Below are 26,922 nucleotides of genomic sequence, written 5' to 3'. Positions count from 1 at the left end.
TTCTAGGATGCCACAACATCCTGGTTGAGAAGCACTGGTATTGTACTTGGGTAGTATTTTATTTCCTTAAAAAAACAAACTTGTCAACAGTACACATAACCAACAACAAGAGCATAAATCAACAATATATGGGAAACTTGGCATTTTTTTGCATATCTTAATTCATAGAATATATGCTTAATTCCTTGGTCTTAATGTTGCATTAACATGAGATTATGCCTTCAGTATGACTCTGTATATCTAACCTCCTAAAAAGGAAAAGAGAAGAAAGTATGATTTCCTGTTTTATTTCTTTAAAAAAATACTAAAATATTTTAGAATTTTTGTTAATAAATGTATCTCATTTAAATAGTTCTAAACATGGTAGCCCTCAGCTCAAAAGTTTTAATTCATGTTTAAATATTCACCATTGCTATATGTATTTCAGTGGAAGAAGTAGAAAATGTAATGAAATTCATGAATGAAACAACAGCACAGTGGAGGAACCTGTCAGTAGAGGTGAGAAGTGTAAGGAGCATGTTAGAAGAAGTGATTGCTAACTGGGACAGATACAGCAGCACTGTGGCCAGTCTACAAGCCTGGCTGGAGGATGCTGAAAAAATGCTGAATCAGCCTGAATTAGCCAAAAAGGTAAGGCATAAGTAGTTATTTAATCCAGCTTTGGGATGTGCTTTTTATCAGGGTTTGGTGAGGAGTTAAAGCTTAGAAGTTTTAGAAAATGAGTTATCTATGTGTTTTAACAAAAAATTATTGATGAAATAGGAGGCTCTATGCTAAGAATTGGAAAGTAATTTTAGCTGCTAGGTAAATTGACATATCTCTATATAATGATTCTCCCAATTCCAGCATCAGAGAACTTCAGATTCCTATCCCACTTTCTGTGTGAATATATATATATATATCATAATTGTTCTGAGGTACACACATGTACATACATATACGCACAGCAGTGGAAAAGATGATTATTATTTCCTGGGTAAGTGCCCCAACTGCACAGCTGTTAGTTTACACCCACAGGTTAGCCCTCTTTCTCTTGTGGTGCCTAATACACTTCAGTCATGGGTTTTTAGCCAAATTTATTTTCATGACTTCCACTTATGTGTCCAGAATGGGCGCTCATATGTGGTAGAATACCTGTCTTGCCAGTGCATAGTATACTGTGCATGCTTATTCTATACACACACATATCCACAATGCACGGGTAATCACAAGCTATACGTAAGTGCCAAAAATACTAGTTGTATAGCTGGAAAACTGCCACTTGGGCATGGAAAGGGAAATAGAATTCAGCCCATTGTGAACAGTCCTGATACATTTGATTAGTGGGCAGCTGAGATGGTAGAAAACATGATATATACAGTTTAGCACGTGGCCTTCAGCAGTATGTATGTGGGGCTTGTGCATCATCTGTGAGATGAAGTACCAGTATATTCTTTGTGTATGAATATTTTAGACAAAATTAGTCTGTATTTGTCTGGAGTTTTAAAGCTTCATTTTAAAGCAGATTTTTAAAATAAAAACATGAGCGTGTGTATATAATACTACATAATCACTGCTGATATTAATATGATAAATTCACTCCCTTCTGACTTTTACCCACATTCTGACCCTTTCACTAATCCATCTACAGGGAAGTTGTTTGAGTACTTTTAATGTCCCAGGTCTGTGGGCAATTTCAAATATGCACCATTTCAAAAAATAAAATGTTCTGACACACAAATATAATGCATTTTCCCCAACATTTGACTTTCTTCCTTAGATTACACTGACCAAGACTCTGTTCCCAGTGTACTGATGGGTAACAGAATTCACATGTGGTGCTGAACACTTTGAAAATGAAGTACTAGGTCTTAAGATACTATCAAAATTAAATAGGGAAACTTGTCTTTGATATTTTTATAGGCTTCTATAATTTATTAGCTTTAACTTTCTTGCTGAGGTTTGTACAGTTCAGTTCTCGGTGACAAAGCAGCATTGTTTGCAGGTGGACTAAAATGATAAAATACCATAAATAATATGAAATAAAGCATTTTTAAAATATTGGTTCTATAACATATGTAAAAATTCAGAATACTGAAGTGTGAAATAAGGATTTTACTAGGATTTAACTGAGGAGTCCAGCATAATTCTCTTATCTTCACTGCTCACAATAACTATGGTGCATTCCAAACATTGGCCGTGAAAGCTTCATACTGCACCATCATTCTTTCTCCTCTTTCCTCTATCTCTGACTGATTTCAAATATTGTATATGTACCATTATTTTGCTTGGAAAGCTAAAATGAAATGACCTTCCTGGCTTTCTGTTGATAATCTCTAGTTGTAGAAATTCTGTCTTGAACCTTTTAGTGCATCATTTGGATACTTGCCCAAATACGACTAGGGTAGATTTACATGGGTTCTCTAAAAATAGTCGAAATACAACAAACAGTGTGTCTTACCATAGAATAATCCAGTCTTCCTGGAACACCAGTAACCACTAGAAAGTAAGTAGCCATGAAGAATATGGCTCAATAATTTCAAATGCACATAAGGGAAATCCTTTCTGAGGAGTTTCTGATGGCAATTCCACTGCGTTATTCTGTCAGGCAGAACAGATTTGTTGCCCACTGAAAATCACCCACTAATCTTGTGTGTTTTGCAAGTGGATCTGCAGGTGGTTACCACCATTCATTGCAAATATTATATAGTCTCAGTGGATGTATCTATATGTGCAGTTAATGTGACACAATAAACTCTGGGGCAATTTGAGCGGGAGTCAGCTGCTTCTGGGTGCAGCATCTACATATGTTCCTGAGACAGCAGCAATTTGAGCTGGGGCAGAGCAAGCCCCCAGCTGGCTGGGCTGACCAGGTGAAATGTCAGCATCTTCAATGGGTGTTTCAGCACAGTTAATTACACTTCCGTATGATAGTGCTATCCCCAATAGTACTGTCTTATGGCACACGTTAATTAATTTACTGCACCCTGATACTGGCGCATCCATAGACTGTAATACCTTACTGCAGATATAATTAGTCTACCGTGCAGTAAAGTGCACATGTAAATGTACCCAGTTGCAACAGTCTCTCTGATCTGTCTCAGCACAACCTCAGTAGTGTGCCTAGACCCCTCCCTTTGCAGGTTTATGTAAGGCACCTGGAAGGGATTGTGAGGAAATCCAGACAGAAGGCAGGGTAGGGTGGCATCTTAGAGAGAGACTGGTTTGTCAAATGCTATGAATGGACTGTAGAAAGCAAGGATCTTAAATAGAAAGGAAAGGATCAGGAGGAGGGGACACTGTTGAGAAAAGCAAAATGTGGGTAGATTACATCAAGAAGCTAGGGCTCCAGTCATTTTTTAAAGAACATCTCTGATGGATTGAGAGGAATGATAAATAAAATAGTCCCTAGTCACCTCCCTAGCCCAGTGATACTCAGCTAGGGTGCCATGACATCTTTGGGTGCCTTGAGTTTTTTTAAAAGGTGATGCAGAGTGCTATGTAATATTAATTCTATTAGGTATGCAAACATGTTTCACGCTATAAACTCAGATATTTCAGATAGGAATCCATAGTTTTGCAAACAGTCTGACCTGTTGAAGTCTCTGAGTTCTTTGCAAAAGAAGAACTGTTTTATTATTTGTCTGTAATCAAAAAGCAAGTAAAAACTAAGAGCTGGCATTTTACGAGCAGTGGCCCGAGTCTAAAAAAGTTGAGAACCACTGCTTTAAACAATGAAAACTTAATGTATGTCTTGTTATTATTTTCTATGTAGCCATACTGGAAGTATTATGAATGTTGGTAAATTATGAAATCTGAATCACCTGTTTTTAACAAATGATGTAACTTTTTGAAACCTTGAGATTGCTAATATAAAATGAGCTTAGATTATTCTTGTATAGTTATGCCACCAGGACGTTGTATAAATGGCAACATTACAGGAGCAACCCTTGAAGTCATTGTACTTTAGAATCAGATGTCTGGTGCCCAATTTCTTCTTTGGTTTTCCCTTCTTTTTAGGCTGGGGAGAGGGCAAAGGAGGATAGTGAGTCATTTGTTAAGGATTCTGTACTAACTGAGAATTAACCCTGCCTTCCCTTCATACACACAAAAGCATATTCCATTGGGCAGACCAGCATACTAGAGAGGCTCCATTCATTCACTCCCTGCGCCACCTTCTTTCCCCCAGGTTCTTTTTCACTCACCTGCTTTTATGGGAGAGTAAATAGGTAAATAGGGTAGTGTTTACTGCACTACCCATGGACCTTATATCCAGGTAACCTGTACAGGATTTGGAAGGTAGGACAGGGCAGTTCCTACTAGATGCAAGCATATAGTTCAGACTGTTATCTAGCCCACTGAAATTAGTAGTTCAGAAATTTGAATGAGAGTAGTGTGATTTAAGTGTGGCTACCAAGTAAAGTATAGATACTGATTTATAGACAACAGGCAGACTATCTCTCCTTCCATTAAAATAGCAGGCTATCTTGCTAGTTCTTTAAGGTATAAATTTGCAATGTAAGACATACACTTTGCATCCTTTAGTGCCTAAAAGGAAAAGGCTTATCTTTGCCTGTAGTTGGTGACTTGAATTTATTTTATGAAACTTATGCAAAATGTTACGGTGCTTGTTGTATTTTGTTATTTAGGACTTCTTCCGACATTTACCTCATTGGATCCAGCAGCACACAGCCATGAATGATGCTGGTAACTTTCTTATTGAAACCTGTGATGAAACTATTTCCAGAGATCTTAAACAGCAATTACTACTTCTAAATGGAAGATGGAGAGAGCTGTTCATGCAGGTTAAGCAGGTATGCATTTTTATGATTGCTGTTTTAAAACTATCATTACTGCATTGCTATGTTGTGGGGCCCAATGAAGGCTGCTTGGACAACTTTCCAGGAAGCTTTAGGCTATATCTAATGCAATTCTTTTTATAAATGCCAGCAGAAAGAAAAGGTCACTGTATTTCTGTCTTTTTTTGAGATGAGTAGATACAGACATAGAGACAGAAATAAAAGCCAATGAACAAAAAACCCCAATAGTCTGTATAAACATAGTGAGCCATTTACCACTTCCTGTAGACAACAATGCACAAGGGCATGAGGTGATTAACATCCATTACCTTCCCAGCCTGAATGGTCAGTCATCTATTTACATTTGGCCAATGCTCTTTGGCCCTGCTCTACTGGAGGGTTGGGCATCTGCCACTTTCTATAGCCAGCAACACACAGGCATCTTTAACATCTCAGCTGGAATGACCAACTGCCAATTTACAGCTGGGTTGGCTGAAGATGCTCTTTGGCACAACTTGTGAGTATAGCTTGAATTCACAGCTCTGGAGCCATTGAGAAATACCTTAACCACTCTGCCAATTTACAGCTGGGATGACCAACTGCCAATTTACAGCTGGGTTGGCTGAAGATGCTCTTTGGCACAACTTGTGAGTATAGCTTGAATTCACAGCTCTGGAGCCATTGAGAAATACCTTAACCACTCTGCTCCCCCGCCCTTGCTTTTTAATGGGAGATGTACCCACTTATTGTAAAGATAAAAGCAGTCAGCAGCAGGAGCATGCAAGTTTAAAAAGAACTCCAAAGCCATGCTGACATCAAGGGGTGGGTCCAGGGGGTGCGTAGTGCTACCTCCCCTTGGTTCTGTCTCCACCCAAAGTTTTAAACAAACTACCTGGCATTGGCAGCAGTATTTCTATTCAGGCAGCAGCGAGGGACTCACTTAACTCCATAGTTTTATAATCTAACTGATTCCTTCTAAAGGCTTCATTTCACAGGTGTTAGTAACTCCCTCTCCTTCTTAATGGTAGTAATATTCCCTTACTCAATTCTCCTTAATATTCCCTTTCTTCTGATAGTCTGCTGTCTCTTAGTTCTTTCTGGTAATGTAATTTCTATTTCACAGCCCTGCGGTCTGTTTTTAATTGTAGCTAAAACACATTAACTCAAGTATGGAGACGTTAACTCAGGTGAACATTAACTCCAGCGTGAAAGTAACTTTCAGCAAAGTACTGGATACACTCTCAGAATGCTCAAGGGGGTTTGATTTTGTTTTATGAATTGGAAAGAAATCTACATTTAATTCTAATGACCACAGGGTAAAAGAAACAACATTTTAATCATTTTTGCCTAGTTTGTTCTATTTTGTTTAGTAAAAAATGTATGATATAGCAAATTTCATTTGAAGAAAGAGACTCAACTGGTAGGAAAGAAATGCCATTTTAAGAATTTTATTTAAATGAGAGAAAGTGTGTGAGATACAGCTGTATATAAATGCCTGCCCCATTCACATACATAATTTAGAATATCTGAAATGAAGTTATTACTAGTAGTTGGCTAGAAACATTTTCCCCTTTAATTACTTTAAAAAACTTACCTGAGGCTAAATCTTGTCCTTTTTACTCACATTATTAGTCCAGTTGCATGCAGTAGGCTCTCACCATACAGTATATGGCTCTTATTTTAGTTCTCCAGACAGTTGCTTATAATATAAGCACAGTTTTATTAATTGTTAGTGAGGAACAGAGTGGCTTACACTCTGGAAAATGTAATTTCCAAAGTGTGAATGCTTCCCTGTACGTTCTGAAGTGTTTTTCCATCTCCTGCTACCCAGGAATTTCTGTGACCTTCCAACAACTTTGCTACTTGTTTTTTCCCCCCATCTTTTATCTTCCTTCTAGCCGTTCCTAAGTCCTTCTTTTACTCCAGTTCACAGTGGGTTCTCTGACATCCCATCCCTCTTTAACCTTGTTAACCTTCACCTGTTTTGCCTGTCTACTGAATTTCAGAGGCTACTGAATCTTTATTTGTTGCTGTTTATGGCTTTTCAGTCTTACAGTTTTTCTAATGCAAGAAATGTGAAGGACACCAGAGGCCCTGTGCCAGAGTTTCTTTATTATTAAACCAGATGCTAAAATACAGAGACTGAGAATGCCAGGAGATTATTGGTCTTTTGCCCACAAAGTTAGCCAGACTCAGTTTGAGTTTTGAGAGAAACTCTTTCAATTTTAGAGTTAAATATGTGCATCCTTGTCAGGGTCCACAGCGAGCAAAGGGTGAAACCTGAAGCTTCAGAGTAAAGGGACCTTCAGGAATTGGTAAGTTATGAGAAGGTAGCAGAGAGTTTGTTTTAAAAACCATGTGGAAAAGAGGGTCTTAAATAATCCACTTCTTAAAAAATGTTTAAATACTGCTTTATGGATAGAGTTGTGAACAGTGTAGTTTTGAATTTGTGTAATTTTAAATAAGTTTTCCTATTCCTGAAAGGACCATGTTTATTTTAAAGGGTTTTCTTAAAAAATTCTGTCTGGATGCTTAGCTTAAAAGCTTACTAAAATGATGCTGAATAAAATGCAAACGAACAAAAAAATGTTTCCAAGAGCCACAGGCAGCAGTACTGTCACATTTTTTCATATGCTCTTTGTTTTTTTTTTTCATTCTTGTAGTACGCTCGGGCAGATGAATTGGACAAAATGAGAAGAGAATATCTGGATGGAGTAGCCACTTTGTCAGCTTTTCTTGATGGAGCCAATGGGAAATTTTCTGTGCCTATAGAAGTCTCCTTTCTAAATGTCAAAATGTTTGTCCAAGATCTGGAAGTGAGTTTTTCCCTTTCTGCCTTTTTCCTACAGGACAGAATTAGTCGCATGTTTAATTTTAAGGGAGGCTATGATGATTGTTTTTAGATATTATCAACATTGGTCATACCAGATGGTACAATTTGAGTTTTTTGTGTAATATTACTATAGGTAAACCAAATTATTTCATTCTATGAGGGACATGTATGGGACACATTCTCAAGATAGTGAGCTTTTCTGAGCTCGCTGTCATACATAAGGTAGGCCGAATGCCTAATTTTAGTTGAGAATATTGAAAATGTCAGTCCTTCTGATTCACTTTTATCAAGTATGTTCTAGACCTGATTTATGTTCATTAAGGCAATGGAAAGGAATTGAGAGTTGGCTCTATCTCCTATAACCATCCTGAGAACAAGCTGATGTGTCACATGAACACATAATTATACCTGTTGAAATATGTGTTGCAGGGTATTAAACAGAAGATGCCTGTCATGGAAGCACAGTACAAGATGATTACAAAGACAGCACAGCTCGTTACAAAAGAAATTCCCCAAGAAGAAGTCAATGAAATGTTTGCAACTATGAAAGGAATCAAAGAGCAGCTAGGCAGGGTACTGAAACACATTTTCTGCAATGCAATATGTTAACTATGTATCAAATCAAAATGGGGCAAAACACCCACCAGCCCCTAATTTAAGGGGCTTAATAAAATTGAGCCTATATCTAAATAGGCTCCAGTAAGGACGGTAGATATATAGAAGTGTAAATAGATATATTAAACTATCTCTGGGCTTGAATATTTTAGGTTTGATCCTACAATACACTTTAATGGTCTATTTACTTTAAAAGAGTGGGTGGTTATATAGAGGAACACTCAGTGCAAGATCATTTAACAATTTGTGAGTTTTAACATTGTGTTTGTGGTAATTAAATTCTGTTTTTATAATATTGTCCAAAGGTTAAGGAATATTGCCCTGCCATGCTCTATGAGTCTCAGCAGCTGCTCTCTCCCCTAGAAGAACTAGAGAAGCATATTACCTATTTTTATGAGTCTCTTGAGAAAGTCAATGAAATAATTTCAGTCCCAGATCCTGAAGTGCCACCTGTAGCTGTCTTTAAACAAAAACACCAGGTAAGGACAACAAAAGCAACAATACTCCCCTTCCTGCCCCTCAGCCAAGTCTGGAAATTGTAAGAGAACCTCTGTAAGCAGTTATGTAATACTTACATTGTTGGGACTCCAGTTTGGGGGAAAGGGGGGCAGTGATAACTGGAGAGGAGTGTTTCTTCTTCACTTAACAAAAGTTAAACACTCCAATGTTCAGCTTCTACCACCCACAAACCCATACAAGTTGAAAGGAGATATCACTATAATAGTCTTGATTTCACATTGACTTCAATGGCATTTAAATTTTCTTTTAATTGCCACTGGGAATTGAATCTGGCTTCTACTTTATTGCCCACAAGATCAGTGATACAATGGGACTTCATTGGGAGATCTCAAGAATTCCCACTGATTTACATGGACATTCCCATTATGTATGATAGGAACTTTAACATCTTCTGAGTAGATAATATAAATTCACATGGAGCCTTAAAATTTCCTTCTGGTTTGCAAGAAGAGGATGTCATTTCAAAGACTGAGTGTTAGTCGATAGAATTCATCTTGAAGGATATATGAGAATGTTATGGTTCTAGGACTATGTTGTGTGCATCATTGATTTCCCTATGTATATAAATTAGTAATAGTTGATCAAAATGTATCTCCTTTTTCTTTTATACATACATCTTTCATTAGCATTTCATGCTGAATTCTGTTTTTGAGGGAAAAATTGATCTGGACTATGTTGGCCAATCAATCCAGTTTGGGGCTGAAATGTGTAGCCTGCCAAAACAAATCCTGCCTTGTCTGTATATAGTCAGGTCTCAGATCTGCAGTGATGAGGCCTCTTCAGTGCTTTCTATCTGGCCCTGAGTAGTACCACAAATTAAACCATCTTAATTTAAATAAATGGCTTATTTCTGCTAAATGGATTTGCCAGGTGCAGACTCAGAAGCCATGGCATTCTGCCAGACTATACAGAGGCCACTGGGTTCTGCTATGTAGACTGTGAATAGATAATCCCTCCCCCCCATTTGTACAACTACCTATATGGTGCCATATTCTGTGAACCCTTTGCCCCCTTCACGGAAGAAGTTCTGTTTGAGTTCTATAGGAAAATTATGTATTTGTATTATCCTCCCTAATGTCCCATTTAAGCTATTCTCAGTAGTGCCTAGGCCACGTTTGTGTTTTATCGTCAAAATACATTTCCCCCTACTTTTCTGGAAGAGAGATTTTTTTTTTGTTTTTTTGTTTCAGGATCTGGTAGCATATCAAGAAAACTGTAAGAAAGCTTTGTCCCTGATTGAAAGGAATAGTCAAAGTGTTCTGAAGTTTGTGACATCAAGTAAAGTATTACACCATTTTGATCGGTCAGCACTTCAGAAGATGGTTGCAGAAATACAGTTCACTTTCCAGGTAATTTTCTGACTTGTTGATATCTTTATATGAACTTGCATCATTGCATTCTTTGGCTTCCAGAAACCTTCTTGCTCTTTAAATCAAACACAGAGCTTGTCTGTATTGGAATACTTAATATGCATGGGTCCACAAATGCTCATTCTCGTAAAAATATTACCCTTAATTCCATTTAATGGATTGTGATATGGTACAGGGGGATGATTTCCATTTTTAGTAGGCAAAGTTGCAGCAGATATAAAGACTAGATTCTTATTTGGACCAAGGGAGAAGCTCCATGAGTTTAGCCTCAACAGGTTTGTTTATGGTGTCATGTGGTTAAGGAGCTTGGGGTATCTGCCTGACCCTACAGTTAAGCAGCTTTCAAGTTCCCTGTGATGTCCCCAGAAATTCCACGGATTTCTGAATCATCTGAAAAGAAGCTTAGGACATCCAGAAAGAGGGGTTGTTCTGTCTTATGGCCTAGACATTCTTACTCATGCACTTTATCTCTTTGATATCCATCTGCTCTTGCTCTTTAACACAAAGCATAGAGCATTGAGGTATTTGCAAAGTTAATATTGCTAGCTTCTGTATTTCCATGGAAAGTAAAAATGGATCAAAATAAGATGCTAACACTGAAAGTAATGCGGACCTCTGTTTACATAGTTCTCCATGTTAGTGCCAGTAGATGCCTCACTTATTCTCTTTGAATTGTATTTTAGATCCATAGATCTTCTTAGGACTATCCATTTTTAGTAAATATGGTAAAATATATAGCAGAAAATTGAACAGTGCTGTGTAGAGCAAAGTTCTTCATATGCTAGTTTTAATGACATTGTAATATAATATTCATTGTAAAGATTTGAATTTTATGCTACGGAACAGTAGCCAAAAGTTGTCTAAGGACTATCATTGATCAGAATTGGAAGTTTCAAACGTTTGCATCTCATCTTTGAGCAGTTGAATTTTTGGTGAAGATCTATGCACATCTTTTCATTCCTTATCATGTGAAAACAATTTGTGTTTATAGAGTTAAGTCCAATTTCTGCATATTGGGCTGGACATTATTCTCATGGATAGTAAATTTTATTTCTTCTTATATTGGAAATATTCTTATGCCAACCTTAGCATATGTGTGAATCTGAGTATTCCACTCCTTTGTGAAGGGAGCCAGGTTTTAGATTTTTATACATTGTGCACAAGGCCAGCATGAACATTTTTGGAAGGTTTAGCAAAACAATATCGACACATCTTGTGCTTAATTGTCTCTGACAAATACCTATTTCTGTATGAACTGAACATAGCAACTAGGGGCTGGCAAGTTGTTAGTGTCTCTGGTATCTTGCTACAGAATAAGTAGAGCTTGTCAGGCTATAGAAAAAAGATCTTCAAATGTAATTTTCCCTTCAGGTCCAAGAATCCTAGACTTCCAGGTTTTGGAGGGTTTTTTGTCCATCCTTGTAAATTTTAGCACTTACATATTTGAATTCCAGAGACATTTAGTTAATGCATTTATAACCTATTCTTCACTTTTTCTACGCTATAGATACTGTTATCCTCATTTTACATATTAAGAAGGAGACAAATTAAGTGACTTGACCAAAACCATAGAGGAAATGAGTGTCAAAGTTCGAATTGAAGCAGAAGAGTGGCCATTTTTCACAGTGCCAAGGGACCTCTCATCCAGGGCCTTGTGCATATGCACTTCTGGCCATTTGAGAAGGAGCTTCTTTCACCAACTACTGCATATAGTAGCACTCAGTGGCCAAACCAGCGTAACTTTGATTGTCAGGGTGAGGAAGTGAGGGGGAACCAAGGTATCCTGTACTCTTTAGGAAAATTCATAATATTTATAACTTAGGAGTCCTTTTTTTGTATTCTAGGCATTTTTCATTAAAAGGATTAATGCAAATGATATTTCACTTGGAAATATCACATATGCATTATAATGATAGCTACCCTACACCTCTCCCCTGCTTTCTTTTTATCGTAATGAATTTATCATGAATATTTATATATACCCAGAATTAGGGAAGGAACAGCTATAAGCCTGACAGGCACCAAAGGGCAACTTAAAGTGGAAGAAGTTTTTGAGGAATTTCTGCCAGGTTCTTCAGTAAAGATCAATCACAAGATAATTAACATTGGTATTAAAATACCAGCTCATTTTCTTCACTTGTAACCCAGAATATGGTCAAGAAATCTGGTGATTGGAGAAAAAATATGGAAGCAAATAGCCGTTTGATGAAGAATTTTGAGGACTCAAGGGCAGAATTAGAAAAAGTACTACAGATTGCTAATAGCTGCCTAAAAGAAAAAGGAAATCCTGAAGAACTTCTCAGGAAGCATACTGTGAGTAGAGCTTCTGCAATCTTACTTGGTCACAGTGTAACCTTCAACCATGTAACTGCAAAGTCTGCTTAATGTTTATAAGTGATATCAAGCCATCTGTTGAAATGATACAGTTTAGTTTACCATGAAGTAAAAAATATGGTTTCTTATCAAGCAGAAAATCTAAACAACGGGGAAAATGTAAAGAAAAGACTCCTGGCAGTCAATTACCATATTTACTCCAGTGCAAGATGATCCTGAATGTAAATAATCCCACTCCCAATAATTACATTCTGCACACAGAAATTTTTATAATTTTCCATATATGAAATATCATTATCGGCGGATGGTCTTAAATTTACCCCCCTCCCCCACCATTGCAGGTGGTGGGAGGAGAGGCAATGAGGGGCAGTAATGGGGGAGGCAGTGGCAGGGGGGCATGTGGTAGGTCAGCTGGGGGGCACTAATGGGACAGGCAGTAGTGGAGGACAGGTGGTAGGAGGCAGGCAGTGAGAGGCAGGCAGCTTCCTCCTTGTTGCCTATGCCCTCCCACTTATCTCCTCTGTTTTCCTGCCTTCTCCTCCCCCCCATACACCTTGCAATCTCAGGTTGCCCCAGTTCCCCCTTCCCTTGTTCCCCCTCCTTTCCATACTTCTTCTGCCACCTGCAGCCTTAGGTCCCTGGCCCCCTTCCTCATCTCTCCTCCCTTGACTGCCTCTCAACCCCCACCTTACCTTTGCTTTACTCTAGGAGGCTCCTTCTCTGCTGCAGCATGGGCACAGAGCATAGCTCAAGGCCAGTCCTGTAGCAACAGTGGTAGGAAGTGGGCACTCCTGCTGCAGGGCCAGGCTGGAACAGCAGTGCCAGGTCTGCACCACTGCTGTGAGGCCAGGCTGGAGCTATGCTCCATGCCCAGACTGCAGCAGGGATGGAGCCTGCCAGTGTGGAGCAAAGGTAAAGAAGAGTGCAGCAGAGGAGGACAGAGAGGGAGAAGCAGTGTAGTGGGGGCCAAGGGGGAGACTAGGAGCTGTGGGAAAGGAGTGGCAGGGCATGTAGTGGGGTGGGGAGGGGGACAAATGTCAGCTGTGGCTCTGGCTCCAGCTCCAGCCCAAACCCTGGGTTGGGGCCAGAGCCGCAACAGCTGTCTTCCTCCGCCCTCTCATCTGCTCCCTTCCTTCCACTGCCTCATGCTTGATTTTAAGGTGAAGGTCTTTCCCCTGCCCCCATGTTAAATGGTGGGAAAAACCTCATCTTCTAATCAAGTAAATACGGTGTTAGATTAGAAGTAGATTTTGCCAATAAGAGTTGTAATTGGGTGAGATTTTTCCACCAAAACATTCACTATTGACATTGTCTGCTTCACAGGGGGGGTTTCCCCCACCCCCAATATTTTCATGCAACCCTTGTTATAATTTTAAACAGCTGTATTTGTTTGCATCATTGTTACTTTACTGTTATTCAAAAATACTGTTTCAATGCAGAATCTTACGTCTTTAAGCTACCATTTCTGTTGGCTGAAATGTACAGGATAACTTGATTCACTAGCCTAGAAATTAGTCTGGAAAGTGTCCAGGTCTCTGTTAAGTTATGCATGTTTCCTTTCCTTAACTTAAATTCTGTCTCTCTAATTCAGCAGCAGCTCCCTGCCAAGCTTGAAGAGAGCTTGTGCATTTTGATATAGGATACTGTATGTGTACCTGATCTTTATCCTAGCAGGTTTCCGTGTTAGCAACTTTAAGCAACTTAACCTTCTAACTTTATTTTTCACCCTCAGGAATTCTTCAGCCAGTTGGATCAGAGAGTGCTAAATGCCTTCCTGAAAGCTTGTGATGAACTTACTGACATCCTTCCTGAACAAGAACAACACAGTCTTCAGGAAGCTGTTAGGAAACTCCATAAACAGTGGAAGGTTAGCATTTAAATGACAAGCTTTTTCAAAGCTGCAAGTTTCATAAATCAAAAGAAACATTCTTCCTAAGCTACCTCTTGTAGTCCAAAATTGGAGGGATCTTGTTCTTCTCCTTTTGGCTTCTTGAATAGGCAAAGGAAAACATATAGCCTGGACAAAGAGTAATTATATTTATTTGAAAGAATATTATTAGAGCATCAAAATGAAGCAGTTAGAAGTTAGCAAGTGCCAGGATTCTGGTAGTTTATACAACCTTAGTTTGGCCTCCTACATTGTGATACTTTTTTATATTATGTGACTATTAACAATTTTCACACATTACACTGAAGATAACTCCCTGTAATGCTAAGAAAACAAGTTTTTATATGTTTAATTTTCCCATTTAATAGGGAAAACTGCCAAGACCAAAGTGATTATGATTAAGCAAAATCTGCTAATGAACTGTAGAATACTGATTTCATATTTTACAGGCCAAATTTTTCAAATGGGTCTCTTAGGATACACCTACCACTAAATATTGAGTTCAGTGTTTGGGGAAGAGCAGAACTCTTTTAATTTGATTTCATTTTTGCTGTAGGACAGCTAAACATCTAGAGTGGGATTTTCAAAGCACTCAGCCCCAGCATAATTTTTCCTTCCACGTAAGTCAATGGGAAACTTGATCATTTGAGCACTTTTGAAAATCCTACCTCTACTTTGTGTGTGAAATTGTGGCTTTTATTTGACACACAAGCCTGGGTCCCAGTGGGCATGAGAAAATGTAGCCATACTCTTCTTCTTGTTATTATATATTTTTATTAAAGTAGTACCTATAGACCTCAGCCAAAGATAAGGACCTCACTTTAATAAGTACTCTACATATTTTTATAAAAGAAGGTTGTGTCCCAAAGAGATTAAAATTTAGGTAGTAGTTATAATTAATAGAGTGTGTTTATTTGTCTTTCCATATGAGTGCTGAAAAAAAAATTGTTCTCTGGGTGTTATTGCACGCACACAATTAATCCTGCGCTTTAGTAGTTTTTCTAAAACTCTAACCTAATATCCTCAAAGTTAATATATGAATCCTGCTTTCTCCCCTGTGTTTTTGCCTCCATTGAGTATAGGATCTCCAGGCAGAAGCTCCATATCACTTGATCCATCTGAAGATTGAAGTGGAGAAGAGCAAGCTTCAAGCCACAGTGGAAGAGTGTAGAATTGAACTTGCTCGACAGGATAAGCAGTTGGCCAGTGAAGGCAGTGAAAAGATTATTAAAGAGCACAGGGTATGTATCTTTTGCCACCAAGTGGATGCTTGTGCAAATGCATTCAAATACATACTGAAACAAAAAACGCAGGGGGTTTGAGCAACCACCAGACTATCACCCTTATATATGAGTCACCCTCATATAACTCCCATGATTTCAATTAAGTTAAACTAGCACAAAAGTGAAGTAGTGTGATAGTAACTTGGGCCTTTGATTGGAAGTTCTACGAATTCCCTGAACAACTTTTAAATCGTTCAAAGACCGAAGTTTTAAAGGAGAAATGCTTCTGATTTAATCACTACATTCTGATAGGCCCCAACTTTTGTTTAAGAATTCATGTGATTTGTGGCTTTGTCACTTTGTATGACTAGCTTTTTATTTCCATGCCTTTAGTGTTTCTTCAGTGATAAGGGACCCTACCAGTTGTGTGAGAAGAGACTACACCTGATTGAAGAATTGTGCCTGAAACTCCCGGAATCAGATCCTCTTAGGGCTACCCTGGAAAGCAGCCAAAAAACCCTCAAGGAACTGAAATCTCATATTGATAGTACCTATATGAAAATAACAGAGCACCCTGACAAATGGAAGGACTACAAGACTAGGTACTAATTTATTTGCTAACTGGGTATGTCAGAGTTAAAAGCTTCCAGTCATAGACAGGCACAAGGCAAGGCATGGTAAATACTTCATTGTGCAAAATCAAACAACACTGAATTTTGTAGTCATTCCAACATTATTTGTCTATTCCCCTTTTAATTAATGTTTACTTAAAGTGAAAAAGTTATATTTGAGAGTTTGTCCCTAATTTTTTTTCCTGCCTTGTGTTATGTGATCTTTGATTTCAGATTTTCTGAATTAACCACTTGGATTTCCTCAACGGAGAAACAGCTAAAGAAGATTAAACATGGTATCAATGATACTGCCAAATATAAACAATTTAAAACAGCAGTGGAGGTTAGTTCTTAGCTTACATTGAAATTAGAGATTGTTCCAACTAGGGCTCTGGCTTGAGTCATGCTGTCATGTAGTATAGGTGCATCACTGGTGGTGAAGAGCTGAGACTAGAATCTGATGACTTCTGGCATTTTTATGAATGGGTCAGTTAAAACAACTTAATGTAAATTTAAAGAAAGCTATGTATACAGTGAACTGTGGCAGGGCAATCTAGTCCTTATAAACTAGAGGTGGTCATGCCTGTTTTCTCATATTGTCAGAACACCTAAAATGAATAGGGGAACACATTAGAGCCAGAGTTAGAGCATCCCTGTATCAAGAAGGGAATACTGTTTTAGACTATGTTGTAATTCCTCTTCAGGGGACCATCACCATTTCAAGCTTAGGCTCTTTTTAAGTGCAAGAATGCTCAAATTCATTGTCCTTGCATCTGGGGAATTAATTGTCCCTGAATCTGCATATAATGAGGGAAACTTGGAGGCCTTTCAATATCCACTTTTTAAATCAATAAACAGATCCACTGGAAAGTAAAGTGGGGGTAGTAAAATAGACTTGTACTGAAGCCATTGAAGTCAGTAATTCAGTGCTTTTCTCTTTGCCTTTCACAATCAAAGTGAAACCAAAATGCAGCAAAGTATAGTTTAGAGAGGTTAGTGTGATTAGGGTGTGTATACATATATTAACTTTCTGACAGGTAAGCCAACTTAACTTTTTGAAGTCAGATAAACTGTCAGAACATACACACATATGTGGAACAGCTGATTTCAATGCAGTGCAAGATAATACACTTCTGAGGTGTACTATCTTGAGTTGCATTAGTTAAGTTGACTTAGTTTATAAGATGGCTGCGATCATGAATGGGAACATATGTGAAGGAGCTTTATGTGTGGATGCTCCAACATGGCTTAATTTAAGTCAACTTAGTTAAGTCACCTTACTTTAAGACGATTTAGTATGTGTGTATGCACCCACAGGGCACATCCAGACAAGCATGTACATGTAGTTTGCATGTACATAGACCTGTCTGCAGCACTGCAAACCATACACATACTGTACAGGCAGGCATTCACCACACTGCTGATTTTCAGCATGGCAGATTTTTTTGACATAGGAGATCCTGGTGTCAAAAAACCTGCACCAGAAAAAAGTGTGATGGTGCACATGCATTGCCTGAAACTAGAGCCTGGCCAGCCAGAGCTATGCTTTGACTGCTAGCCAGGCTCCACAGGCCTGGATCTGTGTGAGGCCTTTGGAGCTCTGTGAGGCCTCCAAGACCCCAGGTAAGGCAGCTGGAGCCAGCCCAGGAGCTGGCCCAAGCCTCCCCTACTCCACCTGGGACAACTTGCTGTGCACCAGAGCATGCATGCAGGGACATTCCCTGGGTAAACTAGAAGTGGCAGAAATATATGCCGCTGCTATTTGTCCCTGGGGAACATATGTTCCCATTCATGGGGATACACCCATAGTAGTTAATAGATTGCAAGGCCTACCCATGGAATAAATGAATGTGACCTTGGCAAGGTACACAAACCAGTAGATTAATATACAATACTGCCACAGTTTTGCTATAGAGATTCTGTTCTATTCCTGCAGTCTCATGGCTGGCAACTTCTTATAAATGCTGGCACTGAAACATAAAAGAACTGGGAACAAGTGGATGAAATGGGAAAAAGTAGCTATTCTAGACATTACAAAAAAATGTATGTAGATGCTTATATAATTGGAAATTATATTCAACAGATAATGCTGCTCTAGGGAAACCCAGAATATAAATGTGAGGCAATTAAAATTATAATAAAGAATTTATATTACATTGTATAAAGTTTTATCTACCTTTTATCCAGTATTTGTTAAAAGATAAAAATTATTAAAATACTGATAATACAGCTAATCTTGATAATCTTTAATGTATAATGTGATTATATCATTCAGATGTATACACAGGATATTTTATGAAACTTTTGTATGGGTCAGTATTTTGAAAATGTATTTGCAGCATTTATTATGTAGATTATGCAGCAGGCAGGGGAGGGTGACACCTTATAGATTACCTCATTTTCCAGGCTATACTGTTGCACGGAGAGAGCTGCAAACTTCTCAGACTAAATAAGGTGTTCATACAATCAGGACTAACATCAGTACCACAGCCAACAAAGATTATGATTATCAAAAAAGCTTAAAAATGGTAGGGGCAGGACATGACTCAGGACTGTAATTATTAGGGTCCAGTTATGCATTGCTTGTGGAAGGAATGCAGAATCTGCCTGAAATTGGAGTGGAACATGACAGATCCCATAGAAAAAGGGGAAAAACTATACTTCAGGTCTTCAGACTCTGATGTACATACAATTGTTGGATTTGATGGATGAATGTTATTCATGAATATATTTAATTGATTCTAATATGCATCTTTGTGATTCTTATGTAGGGAATCAGGCAAGATATCAGCAAACAAGGAGAAAATCAGACCTGGCTAAAATATAGATTTGCTATTCTGGCTGAGATTTCACCTGTGACAGAAATCAGGAAGCAAGAGGATGAGCTATCTAAACTTTCCAGTGATTTTAAGGAGCTCTTAGCTTTGCTGGCTGAGGTATAGTATGAAAAAGCATGGTACCATTACAATGACAGCATCATATCCTGGGCCATCAGCCGTGGCTTCACAAGATTAAGTTACCTACTGGCTTTTTAAATTAAACTAGGGGGATGCAGCAGCCCAGAACTAACATTGACTCCATATGCAGCAATGGCTTATGACTAGCAAACAAACATATTGGCAAACTGGCTCAGTAGGCTCCTGGATCTTTCCCTGTTAACTTGGCAAGGTTGGAAAGCATCATGTGTTTTTCACATCAAATTACATTTCAAACTAAAATGTCTCCAGTTTTTAATGTGTTTTTGGCCAAAGGGCACAGAAGGATGTTCAGACCTCCCCCGCCCCCGACTCTAACTCATAGCACTTTACATAAAGCACCATGAGTCAGAGTGCCCCCATACACTGACCCAGCACCTGTTGAGTCGGAGGGGATTGAGCCTGTCTGCACAAGCCCTCTGAGGAGGCTGCTGAATCTCCCCTCTTCCCAGCTCTGTCCCCACCCCACCAGTTCTGGGGCTGTAAGTGGAGGGAGGGAAAAGGGGAAGCATAGGGAGGGAACAGCACCAAACTGCCAGATGGAGTTAGCTGCCTGGCTAGAGATGTGGGAATAGGGGTTGTAACAGAGCTCCCTGCCTCACAGCCCCACCACAGCTGGGATACTGGGGGGAGCTGGGCCAGGCCTGTGAGGTAAGGGGGCTCCATTCCATGCCCCACCTCCAGCTCAGGCTGGGCAAAGCAGAGAGGGGGAAGTGACCAGCAATGAGCTGCTAATGTTCCCCTTGCCTGGCCTGAGCTGGAGGGTGGGGGTGGAACAGAGTACCCCGGTTCCTCATCTTGGGTAGCTGGGGTGGGTCCACAAGGTATCCCTCCCCACCTCCAGCTCCAGCCAGGCAGCAAACCCCAGTTGGCAGCTCCGTGCTGCTTTCTTTTTCCACCTCCCCCTACCCCAATGATAGCCCTAGGGTTGGGGAGAGGGAACTGGGCTGCATTGGCCCAGCCTGCAATGCATGAGAAATTAACCCTAGGGAAGACAAGTTCCCTAAGACACTCTAAAGCAAAGCACCTTCATCTAATACCTTATTTGAGTAGGGCTATTTTTTGCATGGTCAGCCACTTTTTAAGTGCTCTGCAGCTGGGCACATGTATTATGGTATGGCTATAAAGTGCTTTCAGGGACCTGGTCACATAGAAAAGGTAATTTGTGTAAGCACCCAAAATGTCACATTTGCTATAATCAAATGCACTTAAACCTTCTGCAGAACAGTGATGAAGATGCCTCAGATTTGGAGGTTAAATAATGAAGTTGTTACAACTCCTAGGTTGATGTGCACTCTTGGTCTCCAAAGCAAGGACTTCTAACATGACTTGGGCAGTTATTAAATAATTTGGCCCCTTGCTCACTGATCAGCAAGCAAATAATGATTCCACTGAAGTAATTTGGAATTACTGGCCTGTAAAAAGAGCCAATAAGTCATTACTTCAGTCAGAGCCCATGGCTCCTTCAGTATCTGTAGATCCAATAATATCTGCATGAAGTTGACCTCAAAGGGCCATGAAGGAAGCTGAGCTGTGAAATTGCTTCTGAGTCCTTATACCAGTGGGGATGAGGCTGAGAGTAACTTGTGTTCTGAGAATAGATGACAAATTCTCTAGAGTGAACAAGTAAATATGGACTGAATGCCTGGAGTTAGGAAATTGGGAGGTGGCAACACAACAGCAGGAAGGCAAATCACCTGTTTGTACTAACATCTGTAGTCTGAGATGTCTGGCCTACAGATTTCTCTCTCCAGTAGTATGTCCTATAGGTCATCATGGGGCTCTAGTTCTATTGGCACAAACTATGTGAAAGGAAAAAGCCACAGGGTCCCATCTTTTAGACAACATGTGAAGCCCAGATTATGACCTTTTTTATTCACCTGTAATGAGGAGACACTTGGCAGCTCCAGGGCACAGAGCAGGTTTATCATGTCTGTTTTTCTAGTGTGCTGGAAATAGTTTAAAAACATACCATGAACATGGTATTAAGGTATGTTTCTTTCTTGTCTCATCCAGAAGCAAGAAGGAAGAAAAACAAAGATTCATGAAAAATCAAAATAAACATGAGAAAGAGTCACTAAGCACTTTCAGAACATAAAAATCATTTTGTTTTCTGTTGTGCCCAAGTTTCAAATGAACACATTGTTTATTCTTGATATGCTTGAAGGATTTCACATCTATCTAAGAAGAAACAGCTTGACACCAATATCACTTTTCTCATTAGTTTTATTTCATATTTGTGTCAGTATTGCTCTCTCCTGGTTTATTATTGGAAGATTATTAATGTATGCAAGACTATTATGAAGTATGATTAATAGAGCGATATCTTCAACTGGTGCAGATTGATGCACTGCACAAAGGTCAATGGAACTGGTGTTTTATGCCAGCTAAGAATTATAAAGATGTCACAGTTAGATAGGAAATAAGAGTAGATACACAATTTAGGGCTACCAAACTTGACAGGTTTCCTTTAAAATAAATGGTTACAAAAATACTCCAAACATTAATTCACGTAATGAAATAATTCCTACGTATTTTAATATTGTCCAAAACTATAGATTGAGAAGATATTGAGTACTGTTGGGGATTGTGTCCAATATAAAGAAGATGTTACAAGTGCCCTTGAAGATTTAATTACCAACTCAAAGGAAGCTCAAGCAGAGGCTGAAAAAATCTTAGATACAGAAAGCTTATTACAAGCTCAACAACTGCTTCTGCATCATCAGGTGGGGCAAGTCAGATCCAAGTACTCATTATGCAGTTTGTGCTACTGGTTGTTTTGATTTTGGGTGTGGCATGTCCTTCAGCATAATGTAATATTTTTTATTTGACTATATCCAGTAATATGCATAGCCTTAGCCTTGTGAAGTGATAGTGATTTCTTATATCTTGAAAAAAATTAGAGCAAAATTTCCAAACATAATTGCCCATGAATAGGCATATTTTTAGCACTGTATTAATTTTATGTGTGATCTGAATAATCCAGCATTCTTGAGCAGGTTATTGTATTTTAGGTGCCAAATTTTGAATATTTTAGCCAGGGATACTCAGTGGTGGAATTCTATTCCCTTTGTGAATTTTTTTGTCACTTACACACAAGTAGCAATTCTATTTCCCCTGCAGGGAGGATGCATGAGTGTCTGCATGTGGATAGAACATGCACAGTAAGCTATGCACTGCTCAGGTCCATATGTGACTACATACTGAGTACATTGACACACGTACTTCACTGCACAGAAAATTATTTTGCTGTGGTGTAAAGCACCACAGTATACGTGTGTATACATCAGACCGCAGCAAACTAATTTTCACTTACATAAGATAGTAATGTAGGGAACAGTACTGTCTTACAACAGTGAAAATAACTGAGCCTAAACACATGTGTAAATGATAACCTGGGTGTAAACTGTGCGTGGTCAACCCAAGCAGCAGGGGGCCAGACCCCTGCCTGCTGCCTAGCCACATGGCTCTGCTCTTTGAGCATTCTCGTACCCCAGCCAGCCCCTCCACCACCCAACGCCATGACCTGGAGCCTGGGGCTGACCCCCACAAGCCTGCTGCCAGCCTGGGGCTGCTCTGCCATGGTTCAAACTGCTGTGGTCCCAGGTGCACATGTAGATGCTGCCCCTGAGAGCCATTGACTCCAATGCGAACCCTACTGGAGTTTATTGCATCATGCTAATAGCCCATGTATATGCACCCACTGTGGGGGGTTTTCATATTTTTCATGCCCCCCAAATATAACATGCATCTTTTTAGAAGTTCCTAAGAAGGAAAAAAGATCTTACTTTGGAGTGTAGGTAGATACCTGAGGTCTGGGTGTCTCTGGGGCTGGAGACCATGCACTGGACAGTAGCGGAGGTGCTGCAGAGAGATAGTAGCATTAATTGCTGTGAGTCCCAGAGGTGCAGTAAATGATGGGGCCACTGCCCTGCCCTCCCCCCCACACCAAATTTCTGGACCAGTAGGGAGCCCTTTTCTCTGCATATAATGTGAACCCCAATTTTTAACCAGCTAGTTTTGGGGGGAAAGGTACAGATGACATGATCCCTGGCTCCCCCGTACTAGCAAACATTAACAGTGTAATTGGCATTTAATCCCCAATCCCAACAATCATGCCATAAAATAAATGTGTGCCAGGGCCCTCAGGGAGATGAGTTACCACTCTCTATGGGAGGGGCTCTGGGGTCTAGCGTGAACCCTTGCTCTGACTCAAGCAGAAATATACCCACTGTACTATTTTCCGTCTATTTGAGCTAATGGCTTTTAAATGCAAGGGACAGTGGCTCAGCTTCAAAAGCAACACTGCGGGTGGGGACAGGATAGCTGTGTGGCAGCTGGGAACTCAGAAAGATGTAGTTCCTACTGTTATGTCAGGGAGGGCCTTGAATTCTTGCCTTCTACTTCTTAGCAAAGTGCCTTAACCACTCAGCTCTTAGAGCTATAACATGGAAAGACCACTTTCATCCTCTTCATTTTTCCTGGATTTGAATTCAGTGTGCATGCAGCCATGTATATACTTAGCTAGTGCATTAGCCCTACAGTACATGCTCAGTCTACACACATGTGCTTATGCATCTACAACATAAAGCCAAGGCCAAAACTGGCCAGGTACTTGGCTATAACACTGTCATTTAAATGCACTAAAGAAAACAGAACTTTAAGTATCTTGTGTTAAATTTTAGATCTGATCACTGTTAGATGAATGGAAAGAATGGTCTTCAGGAATAACTTACCTAAATCTTTATCTTCTGTGACAAAATGTAATCAGCTTGTAATGTTTGGTTCAATTAAGCTGATTTTGGATTTGTACAGATAGTTAACGCTGAAGGACAGATTCTGCTTTCAGTTACCCAGTGGATATAATAATATTAGATATTTCTCTTAAAATTTGGACTGATATAAAATTATAAGCGATTTTGTGAAGATTACCCAATTCTGCAATAATTACATGTCAATGAAGATAACAATGAGAATAATCAGTGTTAATAAAATTAATAAAAGGTATCATTTTTAGCAAGGACTAGAAGAATAAGGTTCTATTGTGTTACTGTAACTTTGGAATTCCCTAAATAAGACCCCTATTATTGTCAATGTTAGCTCAACATGTAAAAAGTATTTGTATAAATCTGTATTTCTGCATGGTCAAACATGCTTTATCCTCCATCTAGATATATTGTGCTGTGGCTTTGTTTTGTTTTGGGTTTTTTTAAACACTTTATATATGTAAGAAGTACACCTAGGTTATGTAATTCCTATTATATCCGGAATGTTAAGGTGTTGCAAGTTTTGTCATTCTGGCAGAGGCATTAAGAGGAATGTCATTAACACTTCTCTTGCTTATTCTTGCTTATTTTTGCAGAAGGATGTAGAAAACAGAGTAGATTTGCACCTTATGCTTGCAGAAGCCAGCATAAAATTGTTGTGAGATTCACATCCTACTCTGGCCCCAGTTTGATGGGTAAAGAGGCTGGTTTGTTGTAAAGAGAATCTTCTAAATTCTGCAATGGAGGCAAACAGCCATAGGTTGCTTTCTGAGGTCTTCTTGATAAAGCCACCAAACCAACTTGCTAGGGCCAGCAACAGGATTTGTGATGGGCATGTTATCGGTAGGAAAGAAACATAGCCTCAGGAAAAGATTTTTATAATTATGAGATCTCTAGGCAGCTAGACTTCTAGGACTCTGTAAATTATGATGGAACCCCAAACCCCCTTTGATCAGCCTCCGGGCATGACCTGATAGGCCTGAACTTACCTTTTTCCCCTTCTTTTCTTGGACTGTGAGTTCTGTGCTGTCATTTAAGAAACATAGAATAGACCCATAACACTTAAGTTTCTTAGGGAGAATGCACACACACTTATGCCTCTTGCTATTCTTGCTTTGTCAGTGTGCTTGTGTTACCCAGAATGTTGCTTTGCACATTGTGTGACACAGAGGAGGGCTGGAGCCATAACCACACTGGACTCAAGATATGGCCTCTGGAGCCAGGGAGAGCAGTTATGTGCTGGTCAATCTCCCTGCACATACTTGCATTTCTCAGTGCTTTTTGACCTGTATGGGTGTACTAGCAGGGTCAAAGGCTCTCCATGCCCTTGGCATGTTACAAAACATCCATTCAGGAAAGCCAGGATTTAACTTCTGTTTGTTGTTCCTTCTATATTGAGGTATACGTACAGAAAGCTGTAGTGTAGTGTGTCAGTCTCAACACTGAACTAAAAAATAAATAAATATGTATCAATCCAATTCAATAAATGCTTCTAGCAAAGGACAAAGAGGCTCCGTGCAAAGAGGCAAGATGTGCGAGACCAGATTTCCCATGCCAAGCAGTTGCAGCTTGAAGGTGGGCTGCCTAATACAGTGCAGGAAGATTTACAAAAGTTGGAAGGCACATTGGAAAACATGCAGCAAACCATGGAGAAACGGGAAGAAGAGTTACAGGTGAGTACACTGTATGTACGTAACCATGTAAAAGTGAATTATTTTGTTCTACTTTTTTCCTTGCTTTTTTCCCTCATTAAGTTAAAGGTTTATTAAATTATGAGTTCCTCACTTTCTAATAGCACAGTAGCAAATCTAGCACTTTTCTTGAACTTTATCTTTTATCACCCGAATAATAGTTGAGTGTTTTAACATTTCAATAAAACTCTGTAAACATTTTCTCACATATGAAACTTTGCATCTGGGAACTTCATCGATAGGATTTCAATTAATGCTTCAATATGCTGTTAAGGACTTTGTGCTTTTTGATAAACGGAAGGTAGCAGGGATTCAGATATGGAAAACCCTACTTGATTACAGCATATCATTTTATTTTTGGAATTATTTACAATCTCATAAGCCATAATAATAATTCTGTTTTGGTAGATAAAACATCTATGAATTAATTTTTAGAAGGATTTGTGGCACATTTCTTCACAGAGGACAACAATGGTCTTTACTGGGGACTGGGGGCTGAATGCCCTGTGGCCTGCATGACCAGGGCTGCACCAGGGTGAGCCATGGGCCCCCTGGGCTGCATGCTGCCTGGACCCACCCCGACGTTGCACCACACATCCCACCCCCACTGCTGCACCCCAGGTCCAGTCTCAGCTCCCCAGGTCCAATCTCAGCTCCAAAATTGGGGATTTTTTTTTTATCATAGAAAACCAGGATACCTTGTCATGATGAATTTGCTCAGGCAGCAAAAGCTAGAGGAAGGATGTGGAGCAACTTAACTCGTTGCAAGACAACCCTGATTTAGGTTTATGCAGAGTAGTAGATATCTTGATTATATTGCTTATTGGTGGAATCTAATTAGGATATTTCTAAAATAAGCCACTCTATTTAAATTCTCAGCAGAGCTCTTTGAAACATCAAGGAAACATTGCTTCATTACACTGATGACAATAGTTTAGATTCTAAATTTAGGCTGGAGAGTAATTAAGTACTACATGGTAACCAGAATTTACATTAGATGCAAAGTACAGGTAGATTGCTATATGCAGTTAAATATCATCATTTCCATTTTGCTTTCTCTTTTGTTTTAATTGAAAGATTTTCTAATTCTGTTGGTATCATGCTCTGATCTTTGCTTGTAACCTTAAGACTTTAGCAGCCAGATCCCAACAAAAAGGAGGCCTCATAAGAATGAGTACCTTTCCTCCAAAAGAATATAAAAAAGCCAGAAGGTCCAGGAGGAAAAAAAGCCTTAGAGCAGTCCAGATCTTTATCTTTTTCCCGCAGAGACGTGACTTTAAGCCTTATCCACACCAAAGAGAACTGTGCTTTCTATGCCA

The 26,922-nt window shown here is 39.3% G+C and overlaps 1 protein-coding gene across 1 annotated transcript in view; it reads left to right on the top strand.

Moving 5' to 3' along the window:
- Positions 1-26,922, top strand: part of SYNE1 (spectrin repeat containing nuclear envelope protein 1) — a 515,591-nt gene that overhangs the window by 182,722 nt on the left and 305,947 nt on the right. The window contains exons 15-28 of the mRNA XM_090041573.1: positions 428-630; positions 4,629-4,793; positions 7,442-7,594; positions 8,041-8,184; positions 8,532-8,705; positions 9,936-10,094; positions 12,264-12,428; positions 14,182-14,316; positions 15,420-15,578; positions 15,954-16,162; positions 16,406-16,514; positions 18,943-19,107; positions 21,705-21,872; positions 25,409-25,585. Of these exons, the coding sequence (XP_089897699.1) occupies positions 428-630; positions 4,629-4,793; positions 7,442-7,594; positions 8,041-8,184; positions 8,532-8,705; positions 9,936-10,094; positions 12,264-12,428; positions 14,182-14,316; positions 15,420-15,578; positions 15,954-16,162; positions 16,406-16,514; positions 18,943-19,107; positions 21,705-21,872; positions 25,409-25,585 (2,285 nt within the window). The remainder of the gene's footprint in view (positions 1-427; positions 631-4,628; positions 4,794-7,441; positions 7,595-8,040; positions 8,185-8,531; positions 8,706-9,935; positions 10,095-12,263; positions 12,429-14,181; positions 14,317-15,419; positions 15,579-15,953; positions 16,163-16,405; positions 16,515-18,942; positions 19,108-21,704; positions 21,873-25,408; positions 25,586-26,922) is intronic.

The sequence above is a fragment of the Crocodylus siamensis genome, chromosome 1, assembly GCF_052110815.1.
Source record: "Crocodylus siamensis isolate JL-2025a chromosome 1, ASM5211081v1, whole genome shotgun sequence".
In the NCBI taxonomy this organism is placed as follows: domain Eukaryota; kingdom Metazoa; phylum Chordata; order Crocodylia; family Crocodylidae; genus Crocodylus; species Crocodylus siamensis.
The sequence above is the reverse complement of the archived record's forward strand: the minus strand, read 5'-3'. Positions and strand labels throughout refer to the sequence as shown.